The sequence below is a fragment of the Pezoporus occidentalis genome, unplaced genomic scaffold, assembly GCF_034315485.1.
Source record: "Pezoporus occidentalis ecotype Australia unplaced genomic scaffold, CSIRO_AGI_Poc_V1 ctg102, whole genome shotgun sequence".
Lineage (NCBI taxonomy): Eukaryota > Metazoa > Chordata > Aves > Psittaciformes > Psittacidae > Pezoporus > Pezoporus occidentalis.
Window position 1 is genome coordinate 1,553,187 of NW_026912801.1, and position 25,202 is coordinate 1,578,388.

At 54.0% G+C, this 25,202-nt stretch overlaps 3 protein-coding genes across 10 annotated transcripts in view; all 3 read left to right on the top strand.

The window, feature by feature from the left end:
* The window catches only part of KIAA1671 (KIAA1671 ortholog), a 66,227-nt gene extending 53,048 nt beyond the window's left edge, over nucleotides 1–13,179 (top strand). For 3 of the 4 annotated variants that reach the window (XM_062615819.1, XM_062615838.1, XM_062615829.1), the window contains 7 exons: nucleotides 2,954–3,072; nucleotides 6,594–6,849; nucleotides 8,101–8,275; nucleotides 9,285–9,412; nucleotides 9,748–9,887; nucleotides 10,046–10,128; nucleotides 10,604–13,179. In XM_062615819.1, the coding sequence (XP_062471803.1) occupies nucleotides 2,954–3,072; nucleotides 6,594–6,849; nucleotides 8,101–8,275; nucleotides 9,285–9,412; nucleotides 9,748–9,887; nucleotides 10,046–10,124 (897 nt within the window). In that variant the 3' untranslated portion in view covers nucleotides 10,125–10,128; nucleotides 10,604–13,179. Of the gene's footprint in view, nucleotides 1–93; nucleotides 206–2,953; nucleotides 3,073–6,593; nucleotides 6,850–8,100; nucleotides 8,276–9,284; nucleotides 9,413–9,747; nucleotides 9,888–10,045; nucleotides 10,129–10,603 lie in introns of those variants that run through there. The other variant, XM_062615846.1, reaches the window with a different exon arrangement.
* A 2,417-nt stretch (nucleotides 13,180–15,596) lies between these two features.
* Nucleotides 15,597–19,490, top strand: CRYBB3 (crystallin beta B3). Of its 4 annotated transcripts, XM_062615646.1 has the most exons (6): nucleotides 15,618–15,685; nucleotides 16,762–16,841; nucleotides 17,940–18,058; nucleotides 18,379–18,511; nucleotides 18,617–18,759; nucleotides 19,229–19,490. In XM_062615646.1, the coding sequence occupies exons 1-6, from the start codon at nucleotides 15,646–15,648 to the stop codon at nucleotides 19,392–19,394; spliced, it is 681 nt and encodes a 226-aa protein (XP_062471630.1). In that variant the 5' UTR covers nucleotides 15,618–15,645; the 3' UTR covers nucleotides 19,395–19,490. The 4 variants fall into 4 exon arrangements, with proteins under 4 accessions (XP_062471612.1, XP_062471630.1, XP_062471639.1 ...); XM_062615628.1 differs by having other exon boundaries at nucleotides 15,597–15,685; nucleotides 18,379–18,759; XM_062615655.1 differs by lacking the exon at nucleotides 15,618–15,685 and adding an exon at nucleotides 15,839–16,104 and having other exon boundaries at nucleotides 18,379–18,759.
* A 1,836-nt stretch (nucleotides 19,491–21,326) lies between these two features.
* On the top strand, nucleotides 21,327–24,484 carry CRYBB2 (crystallin beta B2). 2 transcript variants are annotated; one of them, XM_062613750.1, is made up of 6 exons: nucleotides 21,327–21,690; nucleotides 22,321–22,397; nucleotides 22,636–22,754; nucleotides 23,472–23,646; nucleotides 23,927–24,069; nucleotides 24,172–24,484. In XM_062613750.1, exons 2-6 carry the CDS (start codon nucleotides 22,341–22,343, stop codon nucleotides 24,338–24,340), a joined length of 663 nt encoding a protein of 220 aa, XP_062469734.1. In that variant the 5' UTR covers nucleotides 21,327–21,690; nucleotides 22,321–22,340; the 3' UTR covers nucleotides 24,341–24,484. The 2 variants fall into 2 exon arrangements, with proteins under 2 accessions (XP_062469734.1, XP_062469742.1); XM_062613758.1 differs by having other exon boundaries at nucleotides 21,336–21,690; nucleotides 23,472–23,604.
* The last annotated feature ends 718 nt before the right edge of the window (nucleotides 24,485–25,202 follow it).

Genomic DNA, 25,202 nt, shown 5'->3' on the forward strand with positions numbered 1-25,202 from the left:
TACAATTCCTGGAACTGCTTATCCGGCACTGCACATGGCCGGGGGGAGGCAGGAGGTGCTGCTGCGGCCCAGGGCGCTGTGCTAAGGCAGTTACTCCTTTCTCAGACACTTGTGGCAGATCTTCTCGCTGCTCAATAGGAACCGGCTGGGGTGGTGGTCTTGAACCATGACTTACTCCCTGTGGGCAGCACTCGTTCGTCGCATAGTGAGTATATATGGAAATCCCAGGATGCTGGTCCCACCGAGTTAGGCTTTCCACTTGCTGTGTAGGCATTTGGCTGCTTACCAAGAGAAAATATATAGGTTGTGAAGTGTTATATAAGGCCCTCTGAAAGCGTGGTGGGTTGTGTTGGTTGGTCGGTTTTGATGTGGTGCTGTGTTCTTGATAATTCTCTTAATGGTGCAGAATATGTAGTGTACCTTTTAGTAACGATCCTTGGAATAGTTCAGGTTAGAAGGGGCCTCTGGAGGTGGTGGAGCCCAGCATCCTGGTCAAAGCAGAGCCAACTGTGGAATAAGAGAGCGATACTTTAATAGAAAGAGGTGTACTGCCATCTTCCTGGCCTAACAGAACAATTGGGATAGTTTTCTGCATCCACAAGGACTTGTAAACTCTCCTGAGTGCAGGGTCACTCTTAAAGGGCAAGGGAGGTCTGAATATGGGTGATTTAGCACGTGTGACTTCTTTTAATGATAAAAAGGAGGGAGAAAGAGACAAGGGAAAGAAGCTTTCCAATAAATAGGCACTTTTCTTTCCCTTTAAGTTGCACATTAAGAAGGCAGACTGATCACAACTTCATTCCATTGTGCAGTCGCATTCATCTGCAATTTATGCCAGCAGATTTTCACTTCTATTTCTTGCGCTTCAAGCTGTGGGGTGTCATTTTGGCTGTCGGATGTCTCGGTCTCTTTGGCAAACAAAGCTATTTTTAAGGCTGTCTGTGCGGATTCTGACTCATGAGATCTCTTTCAACTGGTGGAATAAAGACGTGGTGTATGAGGAATCCATCAGTGCAGAAGTTTTTCACATCCGTGTCTGCATTCGTGCTTGGTTACGGTTAATTTTTGTGCTGTAGGACCAATACTGTGTGCACATCACTTTCAGGAACTGGAAATTGCAGGAGTAATCAGCCCTGGCCTGTGGCCAAACCCAGCTTCATTCCAAGGGAGCACTGAAAGAGCCGTAATCATCATGTCTCATTTTAGAAGAACTAGAGGGAAATCAGTGTAGAGCTCGGCTGCTTTATTTTGTATGAAAATTAAGTTAGTTTTTTCCTGACTACTGGGATAAGAATGATGAAGTTGGAGATCAAAGATGGAGAATTACAGCACTTGAATCCTGGAGCAGCAGTGCTGTTTATGTGATTGGGGAGATTTTTCTCTGATTGTGAATAAGAAAGTTCCCAATTTGGGTTTATCTTGTGCACTAAGAAGACACCAGACCCTGTTTTCCTCTGAAATGACTGGTTTTACTGTACCATGAATATTCTGTTCATTGAGGAAATGCCGTCTCTGGCCTCGCTCCACGTGTTGAACACCTCTGCCTTCAGCTCTGGTTGCTTCTGCCAAGGGATGGAGGAAGAAAGAGAATGGATCACACGTATTAGCACAAGCATGTCAAGTTACTAATGGGTGGTTGTCTCTTGTAGAGGAATGGTTTCTGTTCAGAGCAGATCTGTTCTTAAGAGCAACAAAAGTCAGAGCCAGACGTGTCAGTGCTTCATCCTGCAGGATCCTGGGTTCTGTAGAGCTTCTGCATGAAAAAAGACCTCAATGTTGTCACTCTGGTACATTCAGTGTCCTATATTACTCTCCCAGTCTGTCATATTTTACAGCTCTTGATTTGTGATCTCAGTTTGTTCTTCATTCGTGCTCTTTGTCTGGAACACCAGGTTGTTCCAAGTAAAATGTCAGTGCCAGAAAATGCAAATGTATCTCTGTGATCAAATTGGAGTTGCTTGTGTCTCAAAAGCATCTCAGCCATAAAACACAATGGTACGTGTAGTACCAAAACACAATGGTACGTGTAGTACCAAAACACAATGGTATGTGTAGTTCTCAGTGTTTGGGTGATTTTGACTGGTAATTTAAAACCCAAAAGTTAATACAAACTATTAAGTGCTATCCAGAAAGTATAAAGGCCGATGGAGGATGGAAGTAGAGAAAATGATCCATCTCTTTTAACTGTCCTCTACTGTGTTTGAAAAGTCAGCTCGTACTTCCCAACAGGTAAACCTTCTGAAGAGGAAGGGAATGATTTTTCCCTGGCACCTCCAAGGACCCACTTTCAAATCCCCAGTTAAGAATTGCTGAGCCTTTAGAGGAGCAATCCATTTGCATGTAGATGTTCTGCTGCTGAGGCTGTGTTATCTGGGCCATCCATGCTTTCTCCTTCCAACCATCCCCCTGGTGATAACACAGCACTCATTATAAACAATGTCTCCTAAATGCCATGAAATGAAGTTGCTTTTCTGCTGCTCCTATTCCTGTTTCTAAGCTTTTCAGGCTGTGTTTCTAGCTAGAAACAGCGGGAGTGATTGCAGGTAATAGGCTCTATACACCCTGCATAGAAAGAAGGTGCATCAGTTGCAGCTGGTGGGACACACTGGCTTCCAATGACAAGGAGATGCTCGTGTGTTGGGTCATCTCCTCTCCAGGTCAGGGAGCGTTGTCCCACAGAGGGTGCAGGTATGGGGCTTAACACAGATGCCACGTTTTCAGTGCAGAAAGCAGCTCTTTGTATCGATAAATACTCTGTATGCAGGGATTGCAAGAATGCAGTGGCTCCTAATGGGAGATTGGGGTTGGAAATAAATTCCTAACAAGGAAGTTTAGTCCTGGCTTTAAGGTGGCCAAGTGTAATTGGTGAATTCCAGCCCGTTATGGCAACGGAACTGTTCATCGTTGAGCTGGGGCTGAGGGAATGCTGAGAGCTCTGACGGTGTCGTTGCAGGATCAGCTGAAGCAGTGCTTCTCCAGGCAGCCCGCGGGAGCCAAGGACACCGACACGCTCGTGCAGGAGCCCGACAGCCAGTACGGCACCTGGAACAACCCGCGGCACAGCGGGGACAGGTAAGGGCACCGGCTCCCACCGCGTGGCTCTGCTTGCCTGAGTGAGGAGAGCAGCCCTTGGCTTGGGTGTGCAGGTGAGCATGGGGCTTCTCAAAGCTTCGTGCTCGGTTTCAGGGCCCACGTGGTTTCTTCAGTCTGTCAGTGAGGAAATGTTCCTTTCATGTCTGCAAATTGCAGTCAGTTTTGAAATCTAAACTCCACCCTCAGTGAGAATGCAGCATCACCGCTTCTAGAACCAGTGACAATACCTGCTTGGACTGGAACAGACTGGTTTGGGTTGAAGGGACCTTAAAGCTCACCCAGCTCCAACCCCTGCCCCGGGCAGGGACCCCTTCCACTGGAGCAGCTTGCTCCAAGCCCCTGTGTCCAACCTGGCCTTGAACACTGCCAGGGATGGGGCAGCCACAGCTTCTCTGGGCACCCTGTGCCAGCACCTCAGCACCTTCACAGGGAAGAGCTTCTGGCCAAGAGCTCATCTCAGTCTCCCCTCTGGCAGCTTAAAGCCATTCCCCTTGTCCAAAGCCCCTCTCCAGCTTTCTTTTTGGCTTCTTTAGGCCTGGAAGCTGCTCTAAGGTCTGTCAGGTGAATGAAAGTTAGTATTACAGATGCTTTTCTATCATTAACATGATTTAATGAAATAAGCCTAGAGCACTGGAGTGTGAGGGTTTGTAACTTACACCTGTTGTGTCAATTATGGCTTCATCTACACTGAGCCAGTATCCTGTCTGCTCAGTGCAGTGTGAAAGTTGCATTTTCTCTGGGTTTTTAATGCTATACTTGCTGAGATCTTATAGCAGACATTAGTGTCAATTATGTTTGGTGTGTTCTATGCTCGAGAACAGTGTGTTATAAATATTTTATTGCTTATGAGCTCAGGGTAGCTTTCAGGCTGAAGTCAGTGAGCTCACTGACATGCCAACAGTGACATCCAAGCCTCCTGTTAAATTAACTTGGATTTCAGGATGTTATAGGCACTTTCTGAAACCAGTTTCTTAACAGCGGTGCTGTCTCAGCTCTGGAACAGACAGCAGTTGAATGCAGCTTCAAACCTGGGGGATTCTTCCTGATCAGAAAAGCTCCACCTGGAAATGGTGGTTCTTTGAAGTGCTGAACTCAGTCCCCATGCCCTGGAGCTTTGTTTCCACTCGAAGAAACGTTTGGTTTCTTCTGCTTTTCAGTGTACTGATGACAGTATAGCGACTCTTCAGCGTTTTGCCACCCCCTTGCTCTGCTTTAACTTGACTTAAGGCTCACTGCAGGGGAATTACTGGTGTATTCATTCAGACACTTAGAGAATGGGAATAACGTACTTTAAAATGTTAAAGTAATAACGGGAATCTTCCTGGAATCTGCATTTTGCTTGCAGTGTATGTTTTATGAATCAGAGGCCTTGTCATAAGGACAAGGGCATCCGTTCTGCTGCTCTTGCTGTGGGTGATGGAGCACGTCCCAGGGCTCTGCTGCTGCGGTGCTTGTGTCCTTCTCTGCTCAGGCAGAGGCAGGAACTTAGAGGAGGCTTTGATAACTCAGCCTTCCTGTTTTGCCTGGCTCACTTCCCTTAGACTGTGTATCTCCCCAGCCACGCAGCCCCGGGCTTGTGTTGCTTGGGCACCTTGATACGCCTGCCCAGGCGCTGAACTGAGCACGCTGAGCACACTGGCACCTGAGTCCTGGGGAGCAAAGAAGGAATATAATGACAACAGGGACAAAACAACATCACCGTCCTGGTGCTGCTGTGCCAGAGGAGCTTCCAGCCCCTGGCATTTTCATAGGTTCATGGAATGCCAGAGTGGTTTGGGTTGGAAGGGACCTTAAAGCTCATCCGGTTCCAACCAGATTAGGAACCATCATGTGAAATTAGGAGCCTCGACTCCTAATTCTGTGTGATAAAGCAACACGTTCTTTATGGCCTCGCAGCACTGTCTTGCTAAAACAAATGGAATTTAATTACAGTTGACAGTGAGGATTGAGCTCGGTTTACTGTGTATGTGTGGTGCCCATGCTGCTGGCATTTGTGGGGGCTGGATGTAGGATAGGTTTTCAGAGAAGCAAGTGTCTGTAAATGGCACCAGTTGCACACTGTTGGTAGCTTATGGATGTGCTCATAAAACTTGGAATCTTAATGAAGTTATAGAAGAAGATGCATAATACATCATCTTCCGTATTCTAGTGGATCTAAAGCCTAAGGCCACAGATACCAAGTACCATTCAAAGCAAAACCAGCAGACAAACCCTTCCCCCTGGAGCTCATTAGAGCCGTTGCTTAATTATCCTGGGGCCCACATGGAAGGAGAGAAGAGGCATTCACTGTGCCCATGTGCTGGAAACCCTGTGTGCAGGCTTTGCTCTGTCAGGCTGGAAATACACCACGCACTGCTGCTTGGTAGAACGTTGTTATTCAACAGCTCCTGAGTGTTTGCCTCTGAAACCACCATTGGACTGTACCAAATACTAAGGTCTACTGTTCAAAATGTGTTGTGTTCCTGCATAAGTGTTGAGATTTTGAGGGGTTTTGAACAGTTTTCCTGGATATTTGATGAAGAAAAGGTTCTCGGTAACAACAGGCTCTTGTTAAGCAAAAAAACCACATACCTATATGAAATATACACTATTACATTAGTAATAGACTCATATGAATTTAAATAAATACAATCTGAGTATTATATATGTGTGTGGAGATACTCAAGGCCCACGTGGATAAGTTCCTGTGTGATGTACTCTAGGTTACCCTGCTCTTGCAGGAGGGTTGGACTAGATGATCTTTTGAGGTCCCTTCCAACCCTTAGGATTCTGTGTGTATATACACACATGTATATGTATATAATATATAATGTATGTAATATAATGTATAGAATATATGTAATATAATGAATATAATGTATAATATATATATAAAAGTGTCCTCCTGGGGAGAAGGGAACATGAACAAGTGATCTTGAAAGCTCTGCAAGTACCTCCTAGTGTCCCGCAGGAATCCACTTAGAGGAGGAGGATTGATTGTTCTGGATTGATAAGCATTTATATGTATTTGAGATTATTTTGGATGAGAAAGGAGTAGAATCTTTTATCAGTTTCTCTTTGCCTGAGGCCTGCAAGCAGGGTGGTTTCACATGTACACAGTGCCAAAGCGTAAGGTCTGCTGTTATATATTAAACAGGGAAATCACTGGTGGGGTTTATTTCCTGGCTGTTATTTCCCTGCTGTTTCCCTCATCTTGTCTGTGTGTATATATTCAGAGGGGCCTTTGTGCTGGGGTGAAGAAACCCCAAGCAATGACAGAATGTTACAATCCAGTCATTACAATCTGTCTGTGTACTTGCATCATTCAGTACACTGTAAATTCACGGGGGTAAAAAGCTGTGCTAACGAAAGCGATCCACACCCTTGCTGCTGGTACCTGCTGCATCCAAACATGCCTTTGGTACTTGTTTCGGTTCTGCCTTTATCATCCGCTGAGTATGTGTGATCCAGACTGTCCTGGCTTGTGTTTGTCTCTCAGATTCCCTTGTCTTCATTTGCAGCTTTGTGCCCGAATCGCCTTCCTTGGAAAACGATGTCATTTCAACAAGAAAGCAGCCTCCCAACAGCCACCCATCCTCACTGTCCTCACAGACAGAAGCTGCCTCCCTGCCTGATCACCATGACTTCTCTAAAGACCAAAGGAGCACGAGTTTGGATCGATCCAGCACTGACATGGACTCTACTGATGGCACAGATTTACCTCCTCCAGGAGACACCTACCCTGATGGAAAGACCCCTGACTTCTCTTTCATTGATGTAAGTTACCATAATGGGAAACAACTTCTTCGTTAACTATATAGTTACCTGTGTTGGTCTGAATGGAAACTCTGCACTCAGGCTTCCTCTGGCTTTTCTTTATCCCATGGAGTTTTCCCAACTGACTTCCTGCCTGAAAAGTTTCACATCAAAGCTACAGAGTTGTTCTAGTTTCTTTAGTGCTTAGATTTTTGAGAGATTCCAGAGCTATTGGCCTTGGGTAATGTCTGCCAGTGGCTTAATAAAGTTGCTGTTTCTGCTCCTCGATGAGCTGTAACAGAAGAGTTAAATGGCTTTCTGAACACTGGAAGCAAATATCACAAATAGCTGCTGACTGCTGTGCTATGAGCCATGCTATGAAGACATTGACTAGTATTTTTCTTAATTACAATTGGTCTCCATCTGAAGCCACTTACAATTGCCCTTGAAGGGACTTCTTTCATACTTAAGATCTTTGCAGTTAGTGTGAGAACAGTGATTTCCTGGGCTGTGGTTAAAGGTGTCTCTTTAAAACACGAATAGCTGCAAGTTCAGCTGGCAATATGCTGGTTTAATGAGGAGTTTACTCCTGACCTCTTGAAAAGACACAAATCCACATCTCCTGAAGAAGGGGAGGGGGCTCAGTGCCTTTTGCTCATTACCAACAAGTCTCTTGGTACAAATTGCTTTAAACAAATAAATCACAGCTCCTTCTTTTGCCCTGTAACTGTTGCCTTACCTTCAGAGCCAGAGATGGATGTGTTGGAAAAGACTGAGCGCAGAACTTTGTGACTGCTCTGATACTTCACTTGCAACATGACAACTTCCTTGTTGCTGGTGAGCAGCTGGATGTGCCTGTGGATGCCAGCCCGTCAGCACGATGAAATCCCAGCACTCTGCTGCAAGAGAATTTTGTGGAGTTGCTCTGTTTAGGTCCCAGTCATCTTCTCAGCCTTCAGCTGGTACTAGCGAGCAAGGCTGCGTTCTGAAAACACTGGAGGAACCAAAATCCTATTTATTACAGTTAGTTTTCTATTAATTTAGCTAAAATAATTCATGCACATCAGGCATCGACAGCCAAGAGAGATCAAAGAAGGAGCATTGCACCCCGTTAGCCACAGTCTAGCTTATCCTCATTAGAAATTCTCTTTAATATAGTTTTAAGTAACTACAAGAATAATAATCAGGCAAATATCTACAGTTCAATTAAACTGAAGGGGAGATGACTTATTTTCAGGCTGGCTGAGGTAAAGGGTTTGTCTCTCTTTCCAGCAAACCACTGTTCTGGACTCCAGCGCTCTGAAAACACGTGTGCAGCTCAGCAAGAAGAGACGGCGCCGGGCTCCTATTTCCCACTCCCTTAGAAGAAGCAGAGGGCTGGAGTTTGAGAACAGATTTTCTTTGACGGAAGAACCCGACAATACCTGGATGTTTAAAGATTCCACAGGTATCCCTCCCTACCCGAAATAACCAGCTCGGATCACTTTGGTTGCCAGGGCAGGAGTTTCTAACTGCTACACCATACCTGAAGTTGCACTGAGGTTTAACAGCAGTTGCCTTTTCCTGCCTCTGGGTCATCCCCTAAATCAAGTCTCCCCCCTCCATTCCTTGGAGCCTTTGGAGCAAGGGAAGCTGCAGCACCAGACCTGCAGAAGACCACGGTGAAGGAGAATGTTGCTGCAGTTTCCCTGAGTTTCTGGCTGCTGACTTAAAGAGAATTTTGCTCACTGAGGAAATCCTGAGTTTGGAAGTTGCTGCAGTTGGATGCATTCTCTCCCATTGAAACTTACCTCACACTATGTGATCAACCGAGATGTTTAGAAGCAGCAACAGGCATTAAATTAGGAATACCTTCTGCTCCCTCACCTGTCAGCAAGAAATCTTTCTATTGCTGAGTACCTAGTATGTTTGTTGAAGCACTGAGCTCAGTCCTGTGGTGTGTTAACATAACTCTTAGAATCATAGAATAGTTAGGGTTGGAAAGGACCTTAAGATCATCCAGTTCTAGCCCCCCTGCTGTGGGCAGGGACACCTCACACTAAACCATGCCACCCAAGGCTTCTTCCAGCCTGGCCTTGAGCACTGCCAGGGATGGAGCATTCACAACCTCCCTGGGCAACCCATTCCAGTGCCTCAGCACCCTCACAGGAAAGAATTTCCTCCTTAGATCCAATCTAAACTTCCCCTGTTTCAGTTTTAACCCGTTACCCCTTGTCCTATCACTACAGTCCCTAATGAAGAGTCCCTCCCCAGCATCCCTATAGGCCCCCTTCAGATACTGGAAGCTTCTCTGAGGTCTCCCCGCAGCCTTCTCTTCTCCAGGCTGAACAGCCCCAACTTTCTCTTAATACACATTTGAATGGAAGGGGGAGATCTAGAACAAGGTACAGGTGAAGAGCTTGCTGACTAACGGCTTTTCCTCTCCTCTGCTGCTTCTCTTTTAAACAATCAATTAGAAGAGAAGAAAACTATGCAACAGGAGGATTCCGATGAGGAAGACAGGGTCCAGCATCCTGCCAGGTCACCGTCTGTACAAGCCCAGAGGCTCCCTGTGTTTCCAGGAATGGATCATTCTGTTCTCAAGGTGCGTGTGGGCAGAAGGTGTCAGCTGGGAGTTAAACCGGGTCGGGAGCTGCACATCCCCTCCAGGAGCAGAGCTGGGATGTTCTGCGGGGTGGGTGTGATGGGTGGAAACACCACCCCGTTACCTGTCTTATTTTAACTCTTGGCTAGAAATAGGAAGTGATTTGGAACAAAACAAGCTTTGCATCAGCAAACACGCATTTGAGCCTGCAAGGTTCATAAGGAATCCCTTCAGTGATTTCAGACATAGATCTTTGTGGGCTTGTAAATCTCTTTTCCGTTCCAAACACCATCTGAATGTTGCCTTAACAAGGAGCCCTTCTCTTTTGTATTCAGGCTCAGCTGCGGAGAAGACAAGGGTCGGAAAGTCCTGCTGAAATAAGTTCTGCTCAGCCCTTCAAATCCCCTAAACCACAACCGCAGCTCGGAGCTCCCGGCAGCAGAGTGCTGCCCTCCAGTGTAGAGAAGGAGGACAGGTGAGAGACTTCCTCGGCGTCGGAAAGATGCTGAATTCATTTTGGGGGAGAAAACCAGGATGCAGATGCACTTCCCGAGGCTCATGGGGAAAATGGGATATTCCTTTTTTATTCTGTAATGAATTTTTGTAATTGAAGAGGGGTTTTTTATATCGTAGGTCAGAAGAAAAGTCTCCTCAGTGGCTGAAGGAGCTGAAATCAAAGAAGAGACAGAGCCATTATGAGAATCAGGTTTGAAAAGGTATCTTCTGACAGAAAGAGGGGCTGTGCAGTGGGAGAGAAACACGTGCAAAACGTTTCCTTACCAATGCAGTAAACCAGCTCTGTAAGCATAAACGTTGAAGCAGACTTACCAAGAAGCATGCCCCCAGGAATGTGCAGTAATTCCGTGCTGTGGCAGAGCACTTCTGGAAGAGAAGCTTTCATTCACAGGTGATACAGATCCCCTGGTTGTCTGCAGCTGGTTTCAGTCTGTTTGTGCCTCCATCAAGAAGGAGTCTGTGAGTGGGTAACGGAGGCTTGCACGCAGCCTGAAAACCTTGGTGTATGTTCTTTCAGCAGCATCCTGGGCAGCTCATTTAGCACGTTAAATAGCAGGAGGCCCAGACAACACTACAGCAGTACTGGTTTGTGAGGGCTTTCCTGTCACACTGAGAGGGCTCTGACTGTGTTCTTGACCCTGTCATCCCGTGGCCTAATTGCTCCTTTCTTTGCAGGTAGTGATTCTAACTAGAAGACGATGAAGAAGTTTAACAGAAGCCTTAACTCATCTGAACCTAAAATTCACACGTCACGTTGCTGCTGTTTGCTTCCTGCCTCAACTGCTATGTGCATGGTGCCTTCCTGTTTCGTGGAGAAAGCTGCTTCATCTTCATAGTCAAATACAAAGCTGTATCTTTTTGGATGTGGGAGGACAGTCACCTAGGCCTGCCTGAAAGAAGAACCCGTGGCTCATAGGTGGCCCTTCAGAAGGTCAGGAAAGATGGGAATACTTGACCTAGGAGCGGCAAAGTCGCTCGTTGTTGAACAGAGACTACACTTCTCCATAGGTTTTCAGCGACAGAGAAGGGTGACTGCTGGTAGCCACGTCAGGTGGAAGGTTGGGCTTTGTGTTTGGTTATGAAAATAACAATTTTAATCAGATTTATCTTTTTCTTTCCTTTTTTTGTGGAGAAACTAGCGAGCTCCTGTTTCGGCTGAAGCCTGTGGAGGGTGCGAGCGAGCGAACAAACCATGTTTACTGCCATACTGCAAAGGAAACTTGAGGATTTTTTGTAAAGTGTATTTTTGATTGGCTGGTATTTCCGTGTGATCTGCTGCGCCAGCAGACGGGGGTCACTTTTAGGTGAACACAAGGTTGACTTTTGTCACTATGAAATGCTATACTCTGTGTTTTGTCAGCATGTGGAATAATTGCTTCCTTGGAATGTCCTTCCTAAAGAGGATCGAGCAATAACGTCAACCAGTTCTCTCTGAAAACCATAACTGTGTAAATACTGTTTTTATAACAAAAAAGGAAGGGAAGAGGGAGGATGTTACACTCATATCAGGGTTCCAGTTAATTCTTGAATGTCACTTTAATAGCAGTTTGGGTGGTCCCACTTCACAGTTTGATTTGTTAGTCTGTAAATACCAGGTTTAAGGTTTTATTTTTATGCTGATTTTATGGGATAACCTCAATGTGATCTTCAGCTTCTCAGATCATTTCCTTTCCTGTTGCTAAGACCGATGTTCTAATAGCGGCATAGATCTCATGCACAACACGGGTGTTACAGAGACCACTGATATCTCAAGTATGTTCATATCTTTGAATACAGATTCTGAAACAGCAACCCAGGTGTCCATGTCAGACATGCTTTATTCTCCCCCCAAATAAGTGCTCTTTCCAGTAAACCTTTCCAAGCTGTAGCCCCTCGAGGGAGGTTATTCTGTCGTGTCAGTATGGCCCCAATGCCGTGGCTGGGGTGGGAGCGGGGCCTGCTCCTTCCTTTGCCCTCCCCGTGTCCTGCTTTTGGGTTTCCCTGGGTATTAATGATAAAGCACCAGCACTTGAACTCATTTCCTTTTATTACAATCAGCGTTTCGGGAAGCTTGATCTTCCTGGGGTTGCCGCAGGGGTGCATCTGCGAGCCACAGTGGCATGCCTGCTCTGCTGGCTATCCAGCTTGTAGCTGCCAAAACCATGTGCCAATTCTTCTCATGGAGGAGTCGTAGAGGAGGGGAATTTTAGTCCCAGTCTGCTCGTAGGGAATGACAGCAGTATGTCAAGAGACAAGTCCCATATGCCCAGATCTCTCTCCCAGATTTAGTTCCGATAGCAGCTCCCTGTAACTTAATGGAGATGAAACGAATATGTTTCTTTTAGGGGAAAAAAAACCTTTCCTTGCTGCTTTGCCCCATTTCACATCGGAGCTGTTGCAGTGTTAGAGTTTCACAGCCCCTTCTGCTACCAGATAAGAAACGATCACCCCAGCTTTCTGCCAAGCCTTTCATTCTGTGTGGGTTTAACCTGGGCCACGAGATGGGCTTCCAGTTGGATGCGGTCAACCACTACTGAAGAGCTGCTCTCAGCTCACTTTACCATGTTGCACATAATTCCTTCCCTCTCCTTTAGCTGATGGTGGAAATGGCGACTCCTAAGCTTCGCTTGTGTGTCTTTTGGGATGTGTTTTGTGATGGCAGCACTCAAGGGTACCATCAGTTCCATCAGCGGCTGTGAGAGGAGCAGCGATGCTTTGCTTACTCAGATGAAGTGGGGCTGACTTCAAACAGTACCTAGAAATCAGGTAAATTCCCCTGCTCACCAGAGTATTTACCCAGGCTCCATGCTCAAATCCAGCAGGTTGAGAGTGTTGCATTACCAAGAGCTGGAGGATTTACTGGTTCTTGGTCTCATAAATGAAGGCCGGAAGGTGTGTAACTGAAGTGTTTGCTCTGCGTTTGAGGAACCTGAGGGGATTAACACCAGGTTTCCACAAAGCCCTTTGAATGTGTATGCATTTCCACATCTGCTTGGACAATGCACTGAACCTGACTGTATTTAATAGTTTAACCTACTACTAAGAAATGTTTAACGCTTAAATGTCTAATTAAAAAGCATCTTTAGAATGTTGTTGAATGGGAAGGTGTTTTTTCTGCTCTATCATTTCTTTATGTTTTACATGGATTAAATACCTACTCCCTTCTCTTCAGGTTATCTATGTAATAAAAGATATAGAAATCTGTTATTACTACGTAACTGATAGAACATTCTGTAATACACTTTATATAATTCTATTTTGATTCCAAATAATGCTTGTTTGACTTTGTTACGCTCTTGCTTTTGTTGCCACGTAGTTCTTTTGCTGCTAATGTAAGATGGGAGCGAGCTCTTGACCTCAGCACTTAAGGGATGAGTCCTCTTGAGTTACTGGAACCTGCCTTAGAGCAGGATCCAGCTCTTGTCCTAACAGAGGCTGAGTAATAACAAGCGTGATGGAGATCCTGGCACTCCAGCATCTCTACCCAATGCTGTGTAAGAGTCAAGGTGTATGGAATTCAGAAGTCGTTTCTGCTGCGCTGCTCTTGTTCTTAGCAGGAATCCCAGCCATTCTGTCCCGTTTCATTGCAGTCCCACTTGTGGATTCCTTCCCTCTCATTTTCCTGTTTGCACATGCACCTCTCTGAGGTCTGTGCAGCTCGAATTTGAGCCCTGAGCTGCTTTGGTTTTACTTCCTGTGGAGAAAGGCACCGCTTCTGCTCTTCAGCCTTTGAGGTCTGGAAGTGCCCCTATAGGAATTACCCCCTCCTTCTGCTCGCACAAAGTTTGTTCACCCTCTGTTTGCAAACAGTTATTGGGGAGCTGTTAAACACTGTGTGTCACGTTCAGAAAGCAAACCCTCACCTGGCCCTTTCATCTGGAGGAGAGGAGCAGCATCCGTTCGCTCATAACCTTTAGGACTTGTGCAAACACACTGGAATAGGCCTCCTGGCTTAGGTATTAAAGTGAGGATGTAGTTTGATGTCTGGGTGTTAAAAGGAGAGCAAGACAGCTTAGTGGGGATCAGGGAAGTTCTAAGGCAAATATCATATAAATAGTTTAAATACACCGTGTTCAAGTCTGTGTCCCGGGGAAAGGTGCTTCTGTCTCGAAGCCTTTTCCCCTTTCTATGAAAATCCTGGTGCTGATACTGCAGTCGTTGCCCTTTGTGTTGCTGTGAGTAGGATGGGAGAGAGCCTTTGGCAGACATTGAACTGGATGCTGTGGAGCCAGAGGAGCCATGTATGCACAGCCCTGGTGGTGCATGTGGTGTCCTGAATGCGGTCGGTGAAGCCATGGAGAGCACGGGGTTGCCAGCATGGGCTGGGATGCAGGGACAGGCCAAGGGAACGGCTTGAACCTGCCCGAGGGGAGACTGAGATGAGCTCTGAGGCAGAAGCTCTTCCCTGGGAGGGTGCTGAGGCGCTGGCACAGGGTGCCCAGAGAAGCTGTGGCTGCCCCATCCCTGGCAGTGCTCAAGGCCAGGTTGGACACAGGGGCTTGGAGCAAGCTGCTCTAGTGGAAGGGGTCCCTGCCCGCGGCAGGGATTGGAGCTGGAGGAGCTTTAAGGTCCCTTCAACGCAAACCAGTCTATAAAACACAATGGTGTCTATAAAACACGATGGTATCTATTAACCACAATGGTATGAAGCCTGTTTTTAAAGGAGCTATTGTATAGATTAACATTTTATATTGTTCCACATAGCCTTATAGCTTATGTAAATATGGGTCACAATAAATACATTGTGCTCTAGAGGATATTTTGTACTACGTAGTTTCCTAAGTAATAAAGATATTCTGGCTGCTGTGTATTGTACTGTACCGTTCCCGTCCAGCTTTAGCAGATATTAGGGAAAACCAATCTGTTTTCCAACACTATAGCCATTTCTCACCGGGATTTAAGGGGCTGACAGCAGAAGGAAATGGAGTTCTGTTAGGAAGGGAAATCAGTGAGATCTGGTGCCCCTTCTGTCATGTTCCTGTAATTGCCTTATCACCGCGCAAAGGAAGATTCATGGGCGCTGCAGGGCTGGTGGGCAGAGTTCTGTGCTTCCCATCGGTCAGCAGCCGGATGCTGTTGTGGGCGGTGAAGGAGGCAAATGAACCCAGCCCGGGCTCGCCCTTGGGGGCCCTGCGGTGCGGAAGGGATTTGGTGTTTTCCAGCCAAGCGGCCCCGTGTGCAAAGGGAAAGCGAGGTCGTGCGAAGGAACTGCCATGGCCGTGGGCGGTATCGGACTGCCCGCAGCGCCGGGCTCTCTGTGAGCATCACGGCCACGAACAGGCGTGTACCTCACCTTGCCAAGCCCCGCAGCCCACCCCAGCGCGGTTCCATGCAGCGCAGCAGGGGCAGCAGGGCTCCATCCGGTGTTCTGGTCGCTTCTCACACGGGTGAACCCCAGGTTGGCCCAGCCTGGCCGGGTTGACCTGGGGTTTGGCAGCTTTGGGAGCCGTTTCCTCTGCAGTTCTTAGCTTCAAGATGAGACCCAGGTGGGAAACCCTGCAGGAGGCGCAGTGTGGAGCTGAATGCAGTTTGTGCCCACTGAAGAGGGAATCGGGCGCACTACCGGCAAAGTGGAAGGAGCTCGGTTCGGTCTCTGCTGTGGAAGGGCTGCACTTGCCCTGTTTCATCGTGCTTCACCTCCGAAGGCTGATGGACCCGCGTGCAACGCCCTTGGCTCCCAGCAGCGCGCCCAGGTCTGTGTGTGTGGGATGCTCCTGGGAGCCACATGGGGCAGGGAGATGGCCTGGGACGCACAGGAGGAAAAGGAGCTCGATGGAGGTAACTTCCCCTTGAGGGGCAGCAGTGATCCAGACCCCAAACCCTCAGGGCCAGGTACCAGCAGAGCCCCCAGGTCTCTCCTTCCATTCCAGCCCGAACCATGACCGTTCACATGCTTTTGCTCTGCGCCGGGCTTGGTTTCCAGGCCCGTTCCTGCTGATGGGAGAGTTTTCCCTGGCCGCCGGCGGTGGGAACGTGCTGATGCGAGTTTGCACGTTAATCTCCTGTGCGGGCAGCGCCGGCGGCACCTGAATGCGGTTTCCATGGCGAGCCCGCGCTATTGAGCTGGGATCTCCTGGGTGGAATTCCGTGGACGCAGCTGCTGCGTCAGCGCCCGGGCAATCTGCTGCTCTGGCCAGAAGCAGCCCATAAATAGGCGGGCGGCCGCGCCGGGCGCAGAGCGGAACCGTGCCGGAGAGGTACCCGCGGCACTGCCGGGCCTGCAGCGGGCGTCAGGGGAGCACCGGCCTGAGGCGAGGTCCCGGCGTCTGCAACGCTTGGCTTGGATTGAGGACCAGGGCAAGGCGGTTTCTCCCGTTCCTCTCCCGTTATCTCTTGCCAGCCCCGTGCCCTGGCGCATCCCGATGGGTTTCCTGTTTGAGGAGGAGCTCTGGGAGATGGTCCCGGAGAGCGGCGATGGGCTCTCGCTGTTGTCCTACCAGCCAGCATGCTGGGAATGTCAGATCTATGTTAGAGGGGAGAGATGGCAGCAGCTGGAAGCTGAAATTCCTGCTGGAAACAAAGGATGGGTTTTTAGACGTGATTTGATTGAGCAGCTGGGTGAGGGACAGAGAGGGATCCAGCATCACTTGGAAGATGGCCTGGCTTGGTCCTAGGCTCTCTGGCCTCATGGTGATGCCTGGGTGAGGATGCAGGGCCTGTGTGCCAGAGGGATAGAGGATGGATAACGGAGCCCTTCCTTCCAGCCTGGGCACCCCTGGGGTTTTCCAGCTGCTGCACTGGGGGGAACTGAATTCACTTTGCTGCCTGCTCCCAGCCAGCTTCCTTGGCTGTGTTCTAGTGCCTCCCCCAAAGGCCGCTGCCCCACCTTAACCTCCTCCCTTCGGGTTTTCCAGGCACAATGACCGAGCAGCAAAGTCCCCCCGAGCAGATGGTGACCGGGGAGGGAGCTGGCGAGCGAGGAGGCACTTACAAGGTACCCCGGGGGCAGCCGGCTGCGGATGGGCTGCAGGGATGCTGCGGGTCCCCGTGCATGGCAGGCTCCGTGCTGGGACCGGGGGAGGCTTCGTCCAAGGCTTTGCTGCTGCCCCCTGCGGCTGCGGCTGCCCAGGCCCTTCCCCTGCCCGGCTGCTGCGCATTGAGCCGGGTTTAACTCGAGGGTGTTCTAGGTTCTGGTGCTTGTGCTCGTGGGGTGTGGGAGGCGAATGAGCTCCGGGGGCTGTGGTGGCTGCAGCCCTGCCTGCGGCTCGGGAAGGCCGATCCTGGCTGGGAGCACATCCTGTGAATGGGATAAAGAGCTGCTGCTGCTGGGGGGATGCTCGTTGCTTTGGGGTGGGAAGAAGCTCCTGAGGACCACAGCTTCACCTCCATCCCCTGGTACCCACAGCAGGTGGGGTCTGCAGGAGGCTCTGCCCTAGTCCTGGGCTCAGGGGGTTCAGCTGGGACCCCGTTAGCACAGGGTTGGGGGTACCAGGTGCTCCCTGTCCCCAGACTGCAGCAGGGATCCCAGGCCCTGCTCCCTGCTGTGCTCTGGCCACAGGCACTGGCTCAAACCCGTCCTGCAGCTCAGCTGAGAGCAGGAGGTCCCAGGGAGGCTTCCATGGGCTCTGCACATGGCAGAGTTCATAGGAAACACGGAGAAAGGAGCTCGTGCCGGGCCAGGGGCACAAATGGCTCTGGAGGGAGCAGTGAGCAGGAAAGGATGAGCCCTGAGCAGGCTGGGGTCAGAGGACCGCAGCCCACAGCCCTGCTGTGGTTTCGGTGTGTTTGAGCTGATCAGCTTGGTCCCAGCCTGTCAGGGGTGAAGCGACAGCCTGGGCTTCCCCGAGCAAACACCTTTGGGGCAGTATGGGGCTGCAGAGGGAAGCCCTGGAGCCCTCCATTGGGGCAGAGGCACACGCAGGGCCCAGCTCCGCTGCAGGAGAGCAGCAGCAGCAGCGTGGGGTAGCCGGGACAGAGGGGACGTGGCCGGAGCTCTTCCCTCTGCTCCTGCTCGTGCTTGCCCTGCGGGGCTCAGGGGGCTCCTCATGCAGTGGGGCTGCAGCGGCAGTCGATGGCGTCTCTGCTGCCTTAGGTCATCATCTACGAGCTGGAGAACTTCCAGGGCAAGAAGTGTGAGCTGACGGAGGAGCTCCCGAACATCGCCGAGAAGGAGCTGGAGAAGGTGGGCTCCATCCAGGTGGAGTCTGGACCGTAAGTCTGGGATGGGGAGGGAGAGCATCCCCCTGCGGTGCTGCATCGTGCTGGGTACCCGTGCCATCCCTGGGTACCTGGTGCCATCCCTGGGTACCCGGTGCCATCCCTGGGTACCTGGCACCATCCCTGGGTACCCGGTGCCATCCCCCGGTGCCATCCCTGGGTACCTGGCACCATCCCTGGGTACCCGGTGCCATCCCTGGGTACCCGGTGCCATCCCTGGGTACCTGGCGCCATCCCTGGGTACCCGGTGCCATTCCCTGGTGCCGGTGCCATCCCCTGGGTGCCGATGCTATCGCCAAGCTCCGGTCCCGCAGGTGGCTGGGCTTCGAGCGCCAAGCCTTTGCCGGGGAGCAGTTTGTGCTGGAGAAGGGGGATTACCCGCGCTGGGACTCCTGGTCCAACAGCCACAACAGCGACAGCCTCATGTCCATCCGCCCGCTCCAGATCGTGAGTAGTGGCTGTGTCGGGGGCTCTGTGCGCCCGGGGACAAGCAGGAGGCCTCAGGGGGCTGGGGGGGACACAGGGCAGCCCCTGACCCCCTGCTCCCCCCAGGACAGCCCCGACCACAAGATTCACCTCTTTGAGAACGCGGGATACACCGGGCGGAAGATGGAGATCGTGGATGACGACGTCCCCAGCCTCTGGGCCCACGGCTTCCAGGACCGCGTGGCCAGCGTCAGGGCCCTGAATGGAACGTAAGGACGGGGGCACTGGGAGCACCCCAACGAGGTCCTGTCCCGTGGCACCCGTGGTGCCCCCCCGGTGGTGTCAGGGATGCTGGAGCAGCAGGCATGGAGCCACTTGTTCCCATGATGCTGCTCATGCCCATCGCATCCCTTCTCCCTCCTTGCTGCCACCCTTTCCCTGGTCCACATGGAGTGATGGAGATGGGAGCAGCATCCCTAGGGCTGTGTGACAGCTCCTTGCACTGCTGCAGGAGCAGTGGGACTCTGGGCTCTCCAGCTCCTCTTGGTACGACGGCTCATCCCACCTGGGCTGCAGGAGCCCGGGGTGGTGACGGAGCAATGGCCCCTCAACGGCAGCAGCAGGCAGAGGCACCGGCGCTGCCGTGGTCCCTGGGGTGGCACAGGGCTGCTCTGGGTGGGACGTGCCATGGGGCTGGATGTGCCCCGGCCCCGCTGAGCGCGGCCTCCATCCCTGCAGGTGGGTTGGCTACGAGTACCCCGGGTACCGGGGCCGGCAGCACGTGTTCGAGAAGGGCGAGTACCGGCACTGGAACGACTGGGACGCCAACCAGCCCCGCATCCAGTCCGTGCGCCGCGTGCGGGACCAGCAGTGGCACCAGCGCGGCAGCTTCGAGGAGAGCTGAGGGGGGCAGCGCTGCCGGGGGGCCGAGGGCCCCGGGTGCTGCTGTGACCGTGGTGGACGTTGCTGTGCAAACCCCTCAATAAAGCGCTGAGCTGGAGGCTGCCGGGGCCCGCCTGGGCTGGGGCGCGCGCGGGGATGCGGGGGGGATGCGGGGCAGGGGACAAGCGGGGTGTTTGCAGCTCCATCGAGGCTGCAGCTTCCCAGACTCTAAGCCCTGGTGCTGCAAAGGGAGCTGAGCCCGCAGCCAGGGGCAGCCCAGCCCCGGGGGATGCTCCCCGGGCACTTGCCGAGGGCTTTTCCATGACTGCCCCTTCCCAGAGCATCTCCCTGCGCCGGGGTCGCTCCGCTCATGGCTCCTTCCCCACATCCCTCAGCTCTGCCTGCTCCCATGGGGCAGTGCCCAGCGCAAGGGGCATGGTGGGGGCTCAGCACCACGGGCAGCCTCAGGAGCGATGGGGAACAACCACCCCTGGGTGGTGCCAGGCCTTGTGCACCCCAAAGGGGGCCGTGCCTGTGCCCATCCCCTTGCAGGGCCCCTGGGGAAGCTTCGCCCCTGCTCCCTGGGGATGTGCCCAGCACACGGGGGCCTGTTCTGGTTGCACAGGCAGAGGTCAGAGACCTGGTCCCTGTGCCCCAGGGATGGGGCAGGGATGGAGGAGGGATGGGCAGCGCTGCCGTGCCTGAGCTGGCTCCGAGGGGCAGAGCCATGGGAGCTGTGCTTGGGGACCACTGCACCGGTGGCAGGAGCAGGGCTTTGTGCTGGTCCCTGAGCAGCCGCCCCAGAGCTTTGCTGTTTGGGCCCAGGTCTGCAGCCCTTACAGGGCACTGCAGGGCGCTGAGCTGCTGAAGCTGCTCCCAGCACAGCCCATGGGGCTGCCTGTGCCGTTGTCACTGCCCGAGGTGGAGCTGAGCTAAAGCCCATCCATCAGGAGCCATGCCGAGGGGCTGGGATGCGCCGTGGGGATGCACGTGCCCTGTGCTGGGAGCTGGGGCAGGTCCATGGGGGTCCTGGGCTGGGGACCCCAATGAATTAGCTCTGAAAGATGGGGAGGGCAGAGCTGGATCCCTCTGCGGTGCTGCAGGGGGAGGCACAGGGCATGGAGGAGGATGGGAGAGATGTAGGAGCTTCCTCACAGCCCCAATGTGCCAAAGCCTGCCCATGGCACTGTGTGCTGTGGAGCCCCATGAGGCCCCATAACCAAGAGCTGGGGCAGCTGCAGACCATGGGGACCAACCCCTCCGCATGTCACTGCTGCCCAGAGGGGCTACTGAGGGGCTGCAGCACCTCTGCTGCAGGACCCATGGCCGTTGTGTGCACAAGAAAGCTGCCCTGGACCACATTAACGCTGCGTGACACCCGATGGGGTGATGCAGGGGATGCTACTCCTCTGAGGGTAGGAGGGGGCTGTGGGTGCTGCACAGCACCCGGGGTCTGAGCGCACTGGTGCTGCCCCCCCTTGCTCACTTTGCTGCAGCCAACCCCAGCCCATGGCCCTGACACATCCCCGGGGCGTCCATCAGCGAGATGCCCGTGAAGGGGTTTTGCTGCTGCCCTCAGACCTCAGCTCATCCCTTGGGAAGCGCTGCTCAGAGCTCGGATCCAGGGACACATCCCAGGCTCTGAGCCCCCGCTGCCGGCCTCGGTGATGCCCTGGTGTGACGGAGCAGGCCCCGTGCTGCTGGACCGGCCGCCCCGGGGCTGCGGGGGCCCCTCAGGGACCCCAAGTGCGTGGGGATAACGGAGGAGCCCAACGCTTGGCACCAGCGCTCGGGCTGAGGATGCTGCCGGGTGCTGCCCCCTGCATCGCGCCCCCAGGACCAGCCCCTGCCCGTCCCCGCAGCCCCTGGCAGGGTCCCTGTGGGTGCATCCGTGCGTTCCCCACTTGTTTGATGCCACAAACAAGAAGCGCCGAGCTCAGCAGATCCGGGCCCGCGGGGCTGGGGAGGGAGCAGAGCCCTGGCTCCGAAGGCCCCGGAGCGGGGCTTTGTTCGCGGGGGCCGCCCGGCTCTTGGCACGCGTTGGGCTGATGCAGGCAAAGCGCAAAGCTCCTTCCCCAGCGAGCCAACAAAGCGGATTGAAAGGTAATGGAATAACTGCCGGCGCGGGGCTCGCGCAGACAAAGGCAGGGGCCCATCAGCTGACCCGGCCTTTCAGAGGGGTTTAATCCAGCATTCTCGCTCTGAGTCACGCTTTGGCTGCTCCCTCCGTGGTCTTGGCACCGTCCCGCAGCGCCCCGCTATAAATGGCACCTCCCGGCCCCGGCCCCGCACTGGCACAGCGGGTACTGGTATCACTGGTAAGGCTTCGCTGTTCGCTCTCCTGCTCTCTGTCCTCGCCTCCTCTCCACCCTGGGGCTCCTCAAGAGCTGTGGAGGTGGCAGCGGCTGCGGGCACAGGGGGGATCCGTGGGGATGCTCCCGTCCCTGGGCCTGGGTGGCCAAGGCAGGGACATCGCTGCCGGTCATGGATCGGGTCTTGGTTTGTTGGGAATGGGCCCTTTGGAGCCTGCTCGGACACAGGGGGTCCCGCTGGGCTTGGGGATGAGGGTGCTTCGTGGCAGCGGCTGTGCGGGGTGCTCGGTGCTTGTCACCCTGTACATGCACAGTGGGAGCCCCGGGGCTTGTCCCCATCACTCTGCATGGGACAGGGACTCCTTGGCTGCTCCCGGCAGGGACAGTGGGAAAAGCCTTGCCCATGGGGCTGGGAACAGCTCAGGAACGCCGGGGCCCATGGATTCCTCGCTGCAGGTCCCATCACGGGTGATGCTGCGCCAGGACCGTTCCCTGGGCTCCTCCACGAGCCTGGGAATGGTTTGTGGTGACAACCAGCCCTGGGTGGGCCCGGTGAGCTGTGGGGTACGGAGGTGCCAGGGAGCCCAATCCCTGCATCCTCAGTGTCAGCTCTCAACCCGCTCTGCTTCCCCCCAGGGCACCGGACAACCCAGTTTATGATGGCTTCCGAGCACCAAATGCCAGCCTCCAAGCAGCAGCAAGGCAGCTCCAAGGTCGGTGTGGGACCTCTCTGCCCTGAGGCACCCTCAGCCTCACTGAGCACCCAAACCACCCCTGGGAGCAGCTGAGCTCCGTGCTGCAGCCCCTCGCCAGCATCCGGCGTCCCACGGCTGCGCTGAGCTTGCGGAGGGATGCGGGGATGGGGAGCAGGGCACAGCAGACCCCAGGGGGTGCAGCCCGACCGGGTGGGAGCGTCCGGGGCTGCGCTGAGGTCCCCTTTCCCCCCCCCAGATCGCGATCTTCGAGCAGGAGAACTTCCAGGGCCGCTGCCATGAGCTCAGCGGCGCCTGCCCCAACCTGAAGGAAGCCGGCGTGGACAAAGTGGGCTCCATCCTCGTGCACTCCGGACCGTACGTGCCGGGGAGCAGGGCAGGGGGTGCGGAGGGGGTCTCCGTGCTGGCAGCACCCTGGGTTTCCTGTGGCCGCTGCTGCTGTGCCCACAGCTGGTGCCGATGGGTGAGCAGTGTCCCCAGGGCAGGCTGGGCTCCCCCAGCCCTGCTGGGTGCTGGATGCGGGTGTGGATCACGGTGTTTCCTCTCTTTGGTTGCCTTCCCTTTGGGCACAGGTGGGAATGGGATCCCCGCGGTGGTGCTGCTGGGGGCAGCTCCTTTCCCCATCCACCCACTGACCCCTGTGTGTGCTCTCTGAGGGGCTGTGCCCCCCGTGTTGGGGCTCTGGGCAATGGGGATCCCCTGGGAAGCACTTATGGAAGCATCAGGATGGGTTCCTTGCTGTACCCTGTGCCTGGCAATGTGCTGCACCCCGGACCTATGGGGAAGTGCAGAGCATCCTTGCAGGACCAAAACCTCACTGGGGACATGTGGGTGATCCCATCCTTCTGCGGGTCCCCAGGGACCAAGAATAAGTGACCACCACATCAGAGCATCCCCCCTGGCGCTGCTTCCGGGCCCCACAGTGCTGTTCCCATGTACAACAGGAGCAGAGGGGTCTGTGCCCTGCTGGGGACACAGCTGGGGCTCAGCCCAAGGGTGTTTGCTGGGGTCAGTGCTGAGGTGCTGCTCCCTGCACCTCTGCCCCCCCTGAAGCTGGTCCCTGCTCTGTTGCAGCTGGGTGGGCTACGAGCAGGCAAGCTGCAAGGGGGAGCAGTTTGTGTTTGAGAAGGGGGAGTACCCGCGCTGGGACTCCTGGACCAACAGCCGGAGAAGCGACAGCATCACCTCGCTGCGCCCCATCAAAGTGGTGAGAGCACCCAGACAGCCACTACCCACCCGCCAGACCAAGGTCTGCAGCCACGCGTGCTCCCCAGCCTTCCCCGCGCCCCCGGCCCCGCGGGCAGGGGGACCCCCCCTGTGCACCCCCGGGTGGGGGGACGGAGGGAGCGCGGGGACGGGGGCAGCGGCTGTGGTGAGTCTGGAGGTGCCCCAGCGGCACCGGGCGGCAGCCGTGGTGCCAGCCCCTCACTCGGTTTCCCCATAGCCCTGGGCTTATCCCCCCCCCCCATCCCCGCCCGCCCCTGGGTACCAGCAGCCGCTGAGCCCCACTCCTGCTCTGCCCGCTGCAGGACAGCCAGGAGCACAAGATCGTGCTGTACGAGAACCCCAGCTTCACCGGCAAGAAGATCGAGATCATAGACGACGACGTGCCCAGCTTCCACGCGCATGGGTACCAGGAGAAGGTCTCATCCGTGCGGGTGCAGAGCGGCACGTGAGTACCGGGGCAGTGGGACCGGGGCGATGCTGGAGCATCATGCGCTGAGCAGCATCGGCCAGGCTGGGCTGGAGCCTGACCCCATTGCTTGCCTCGCAGGTGGGTGGGATACCAGTACCCTGGCTACAGGGGCTACCAGTACCTGTTTGAGAAGGGGGACTATAAGGACAGCTCAGATTTCGGGGCTCAGCACCCCCAGATCCAGTCGGTCAGGCGCATCCGGGACATGCAGTGGCACCAGCGCGGCGCCTACCACCCCACCAACTAAAGCCACCAGCGCATGCCGGGGCCTGGGGACCGGAGCAAGCTCCCCCCCGGCCACCAGTGTCCCCCCATGGCCTCTCCTCCTGCCTCCCTCGTGTGATGCCCAGCGCTGCCAAAGCAACTGAATAAAGCTTGGAGTTTCAAAGAACCGGCTCTGGCCTCTTCATTCCCCCGGGACACAGAAGGACCCCACCAGGGGATGCGCATCCTGACCCTGTGCTGCTGGGAGGGACGGGGACCCATTGCTGCATGCCAATGGTCTCGGTGCCGCCCGCATCCCACCCTCCTCATCACCACCAGACTGCCTAGGGGAGGTGGGCCGGGGTCTCAGCGTCAGGGACAGGAGCCATCACCCCGGGGGGGTCCAGCCTGACAGTGATGGCTGTCGTGCCTGGCAAAGCACCGTGGTGCCGGTGTGGATGCGAGGATGTCTGTGGGGTTCACCTTCTCAGTCAGGACACCCCCGAGGCAAATTGCTGCTTTAATTATTAGGCATTGTGAGCTCTCATTTGGCATTAATAATGCTAAAGAGTGGTGTCACTATTGGCATTGTAATGCAATGCCACTGCAAGGGTGCAGGGGCTGCTTCCGGGCACCTGATGGGCCACCCCGGCCACCCCCATGCCACATCCTGCCATGCTCCTCGACCATGCACCGCAGTCCCCGGGGAGTGGGGACCCTCTTGTGGCAGTTTGGCTGCTGTGCTTTGGTGTGAACACCACGAAAACCGGGAATCACAGGGAGGTGGGGATGCAGGGCCCCCTCTTACCAGCTCCCACACGCAGCCACCCCACACACGGTGTTTTGCCCCCAGAATCCTCCACCTTTCAGAGCCTTTTCCACTGTGCCTGGGATGACTGAGCCCG

Excerpts from the sequence above, each read along its gene's own strand:
- CRYBB3 (XM_062615637.1), top strand. The coding sequence starts at position 16,270 with ATGGGTTTCCTGTTTGAGGAGGAGCTCTGGGAGATGGTCCCGGAGAGC. Across the intron at positions 16,466-16,761 it reads TGATTTGATTGAGCAGCTGG|GCACAATGACCGAGCAGCAA; the intron begins GTGAGGGACAGA and ends CGGGTTTTCCAG. Across the intron at positions 16,842-17,939 it reads AGCGAGGAGGCACTTACAAG|GTCATCATCTACGAGCTGGA; the intron begins GTACCCCGGGGG and ends CTGCTGCCTTAG.
- CRYBB2 (XM_062613750.1), top strand. The coding sequence starts at position 22,341 with ATGATGGCTTCCGAGCACCAAATGCCAGCCTCCAAGCAGCAGCAAGGC. Across the intron at positions 22,755-23,471 it reads ATCCTCGTGCACTCCGGACC|CTGGGTGGGCTACGAGCAGG; the intron begins GTACGTGCCGGG and ends GCTCTGTTGCAG. Across the intron at positions 23,647-23,926 it reads TACCCACCCGCCAGACCAAG|GACAGCCAGGAGCACAAGAT; the intron begins GTCTGCAGCCAC and ends TGCCCGCTGCAG.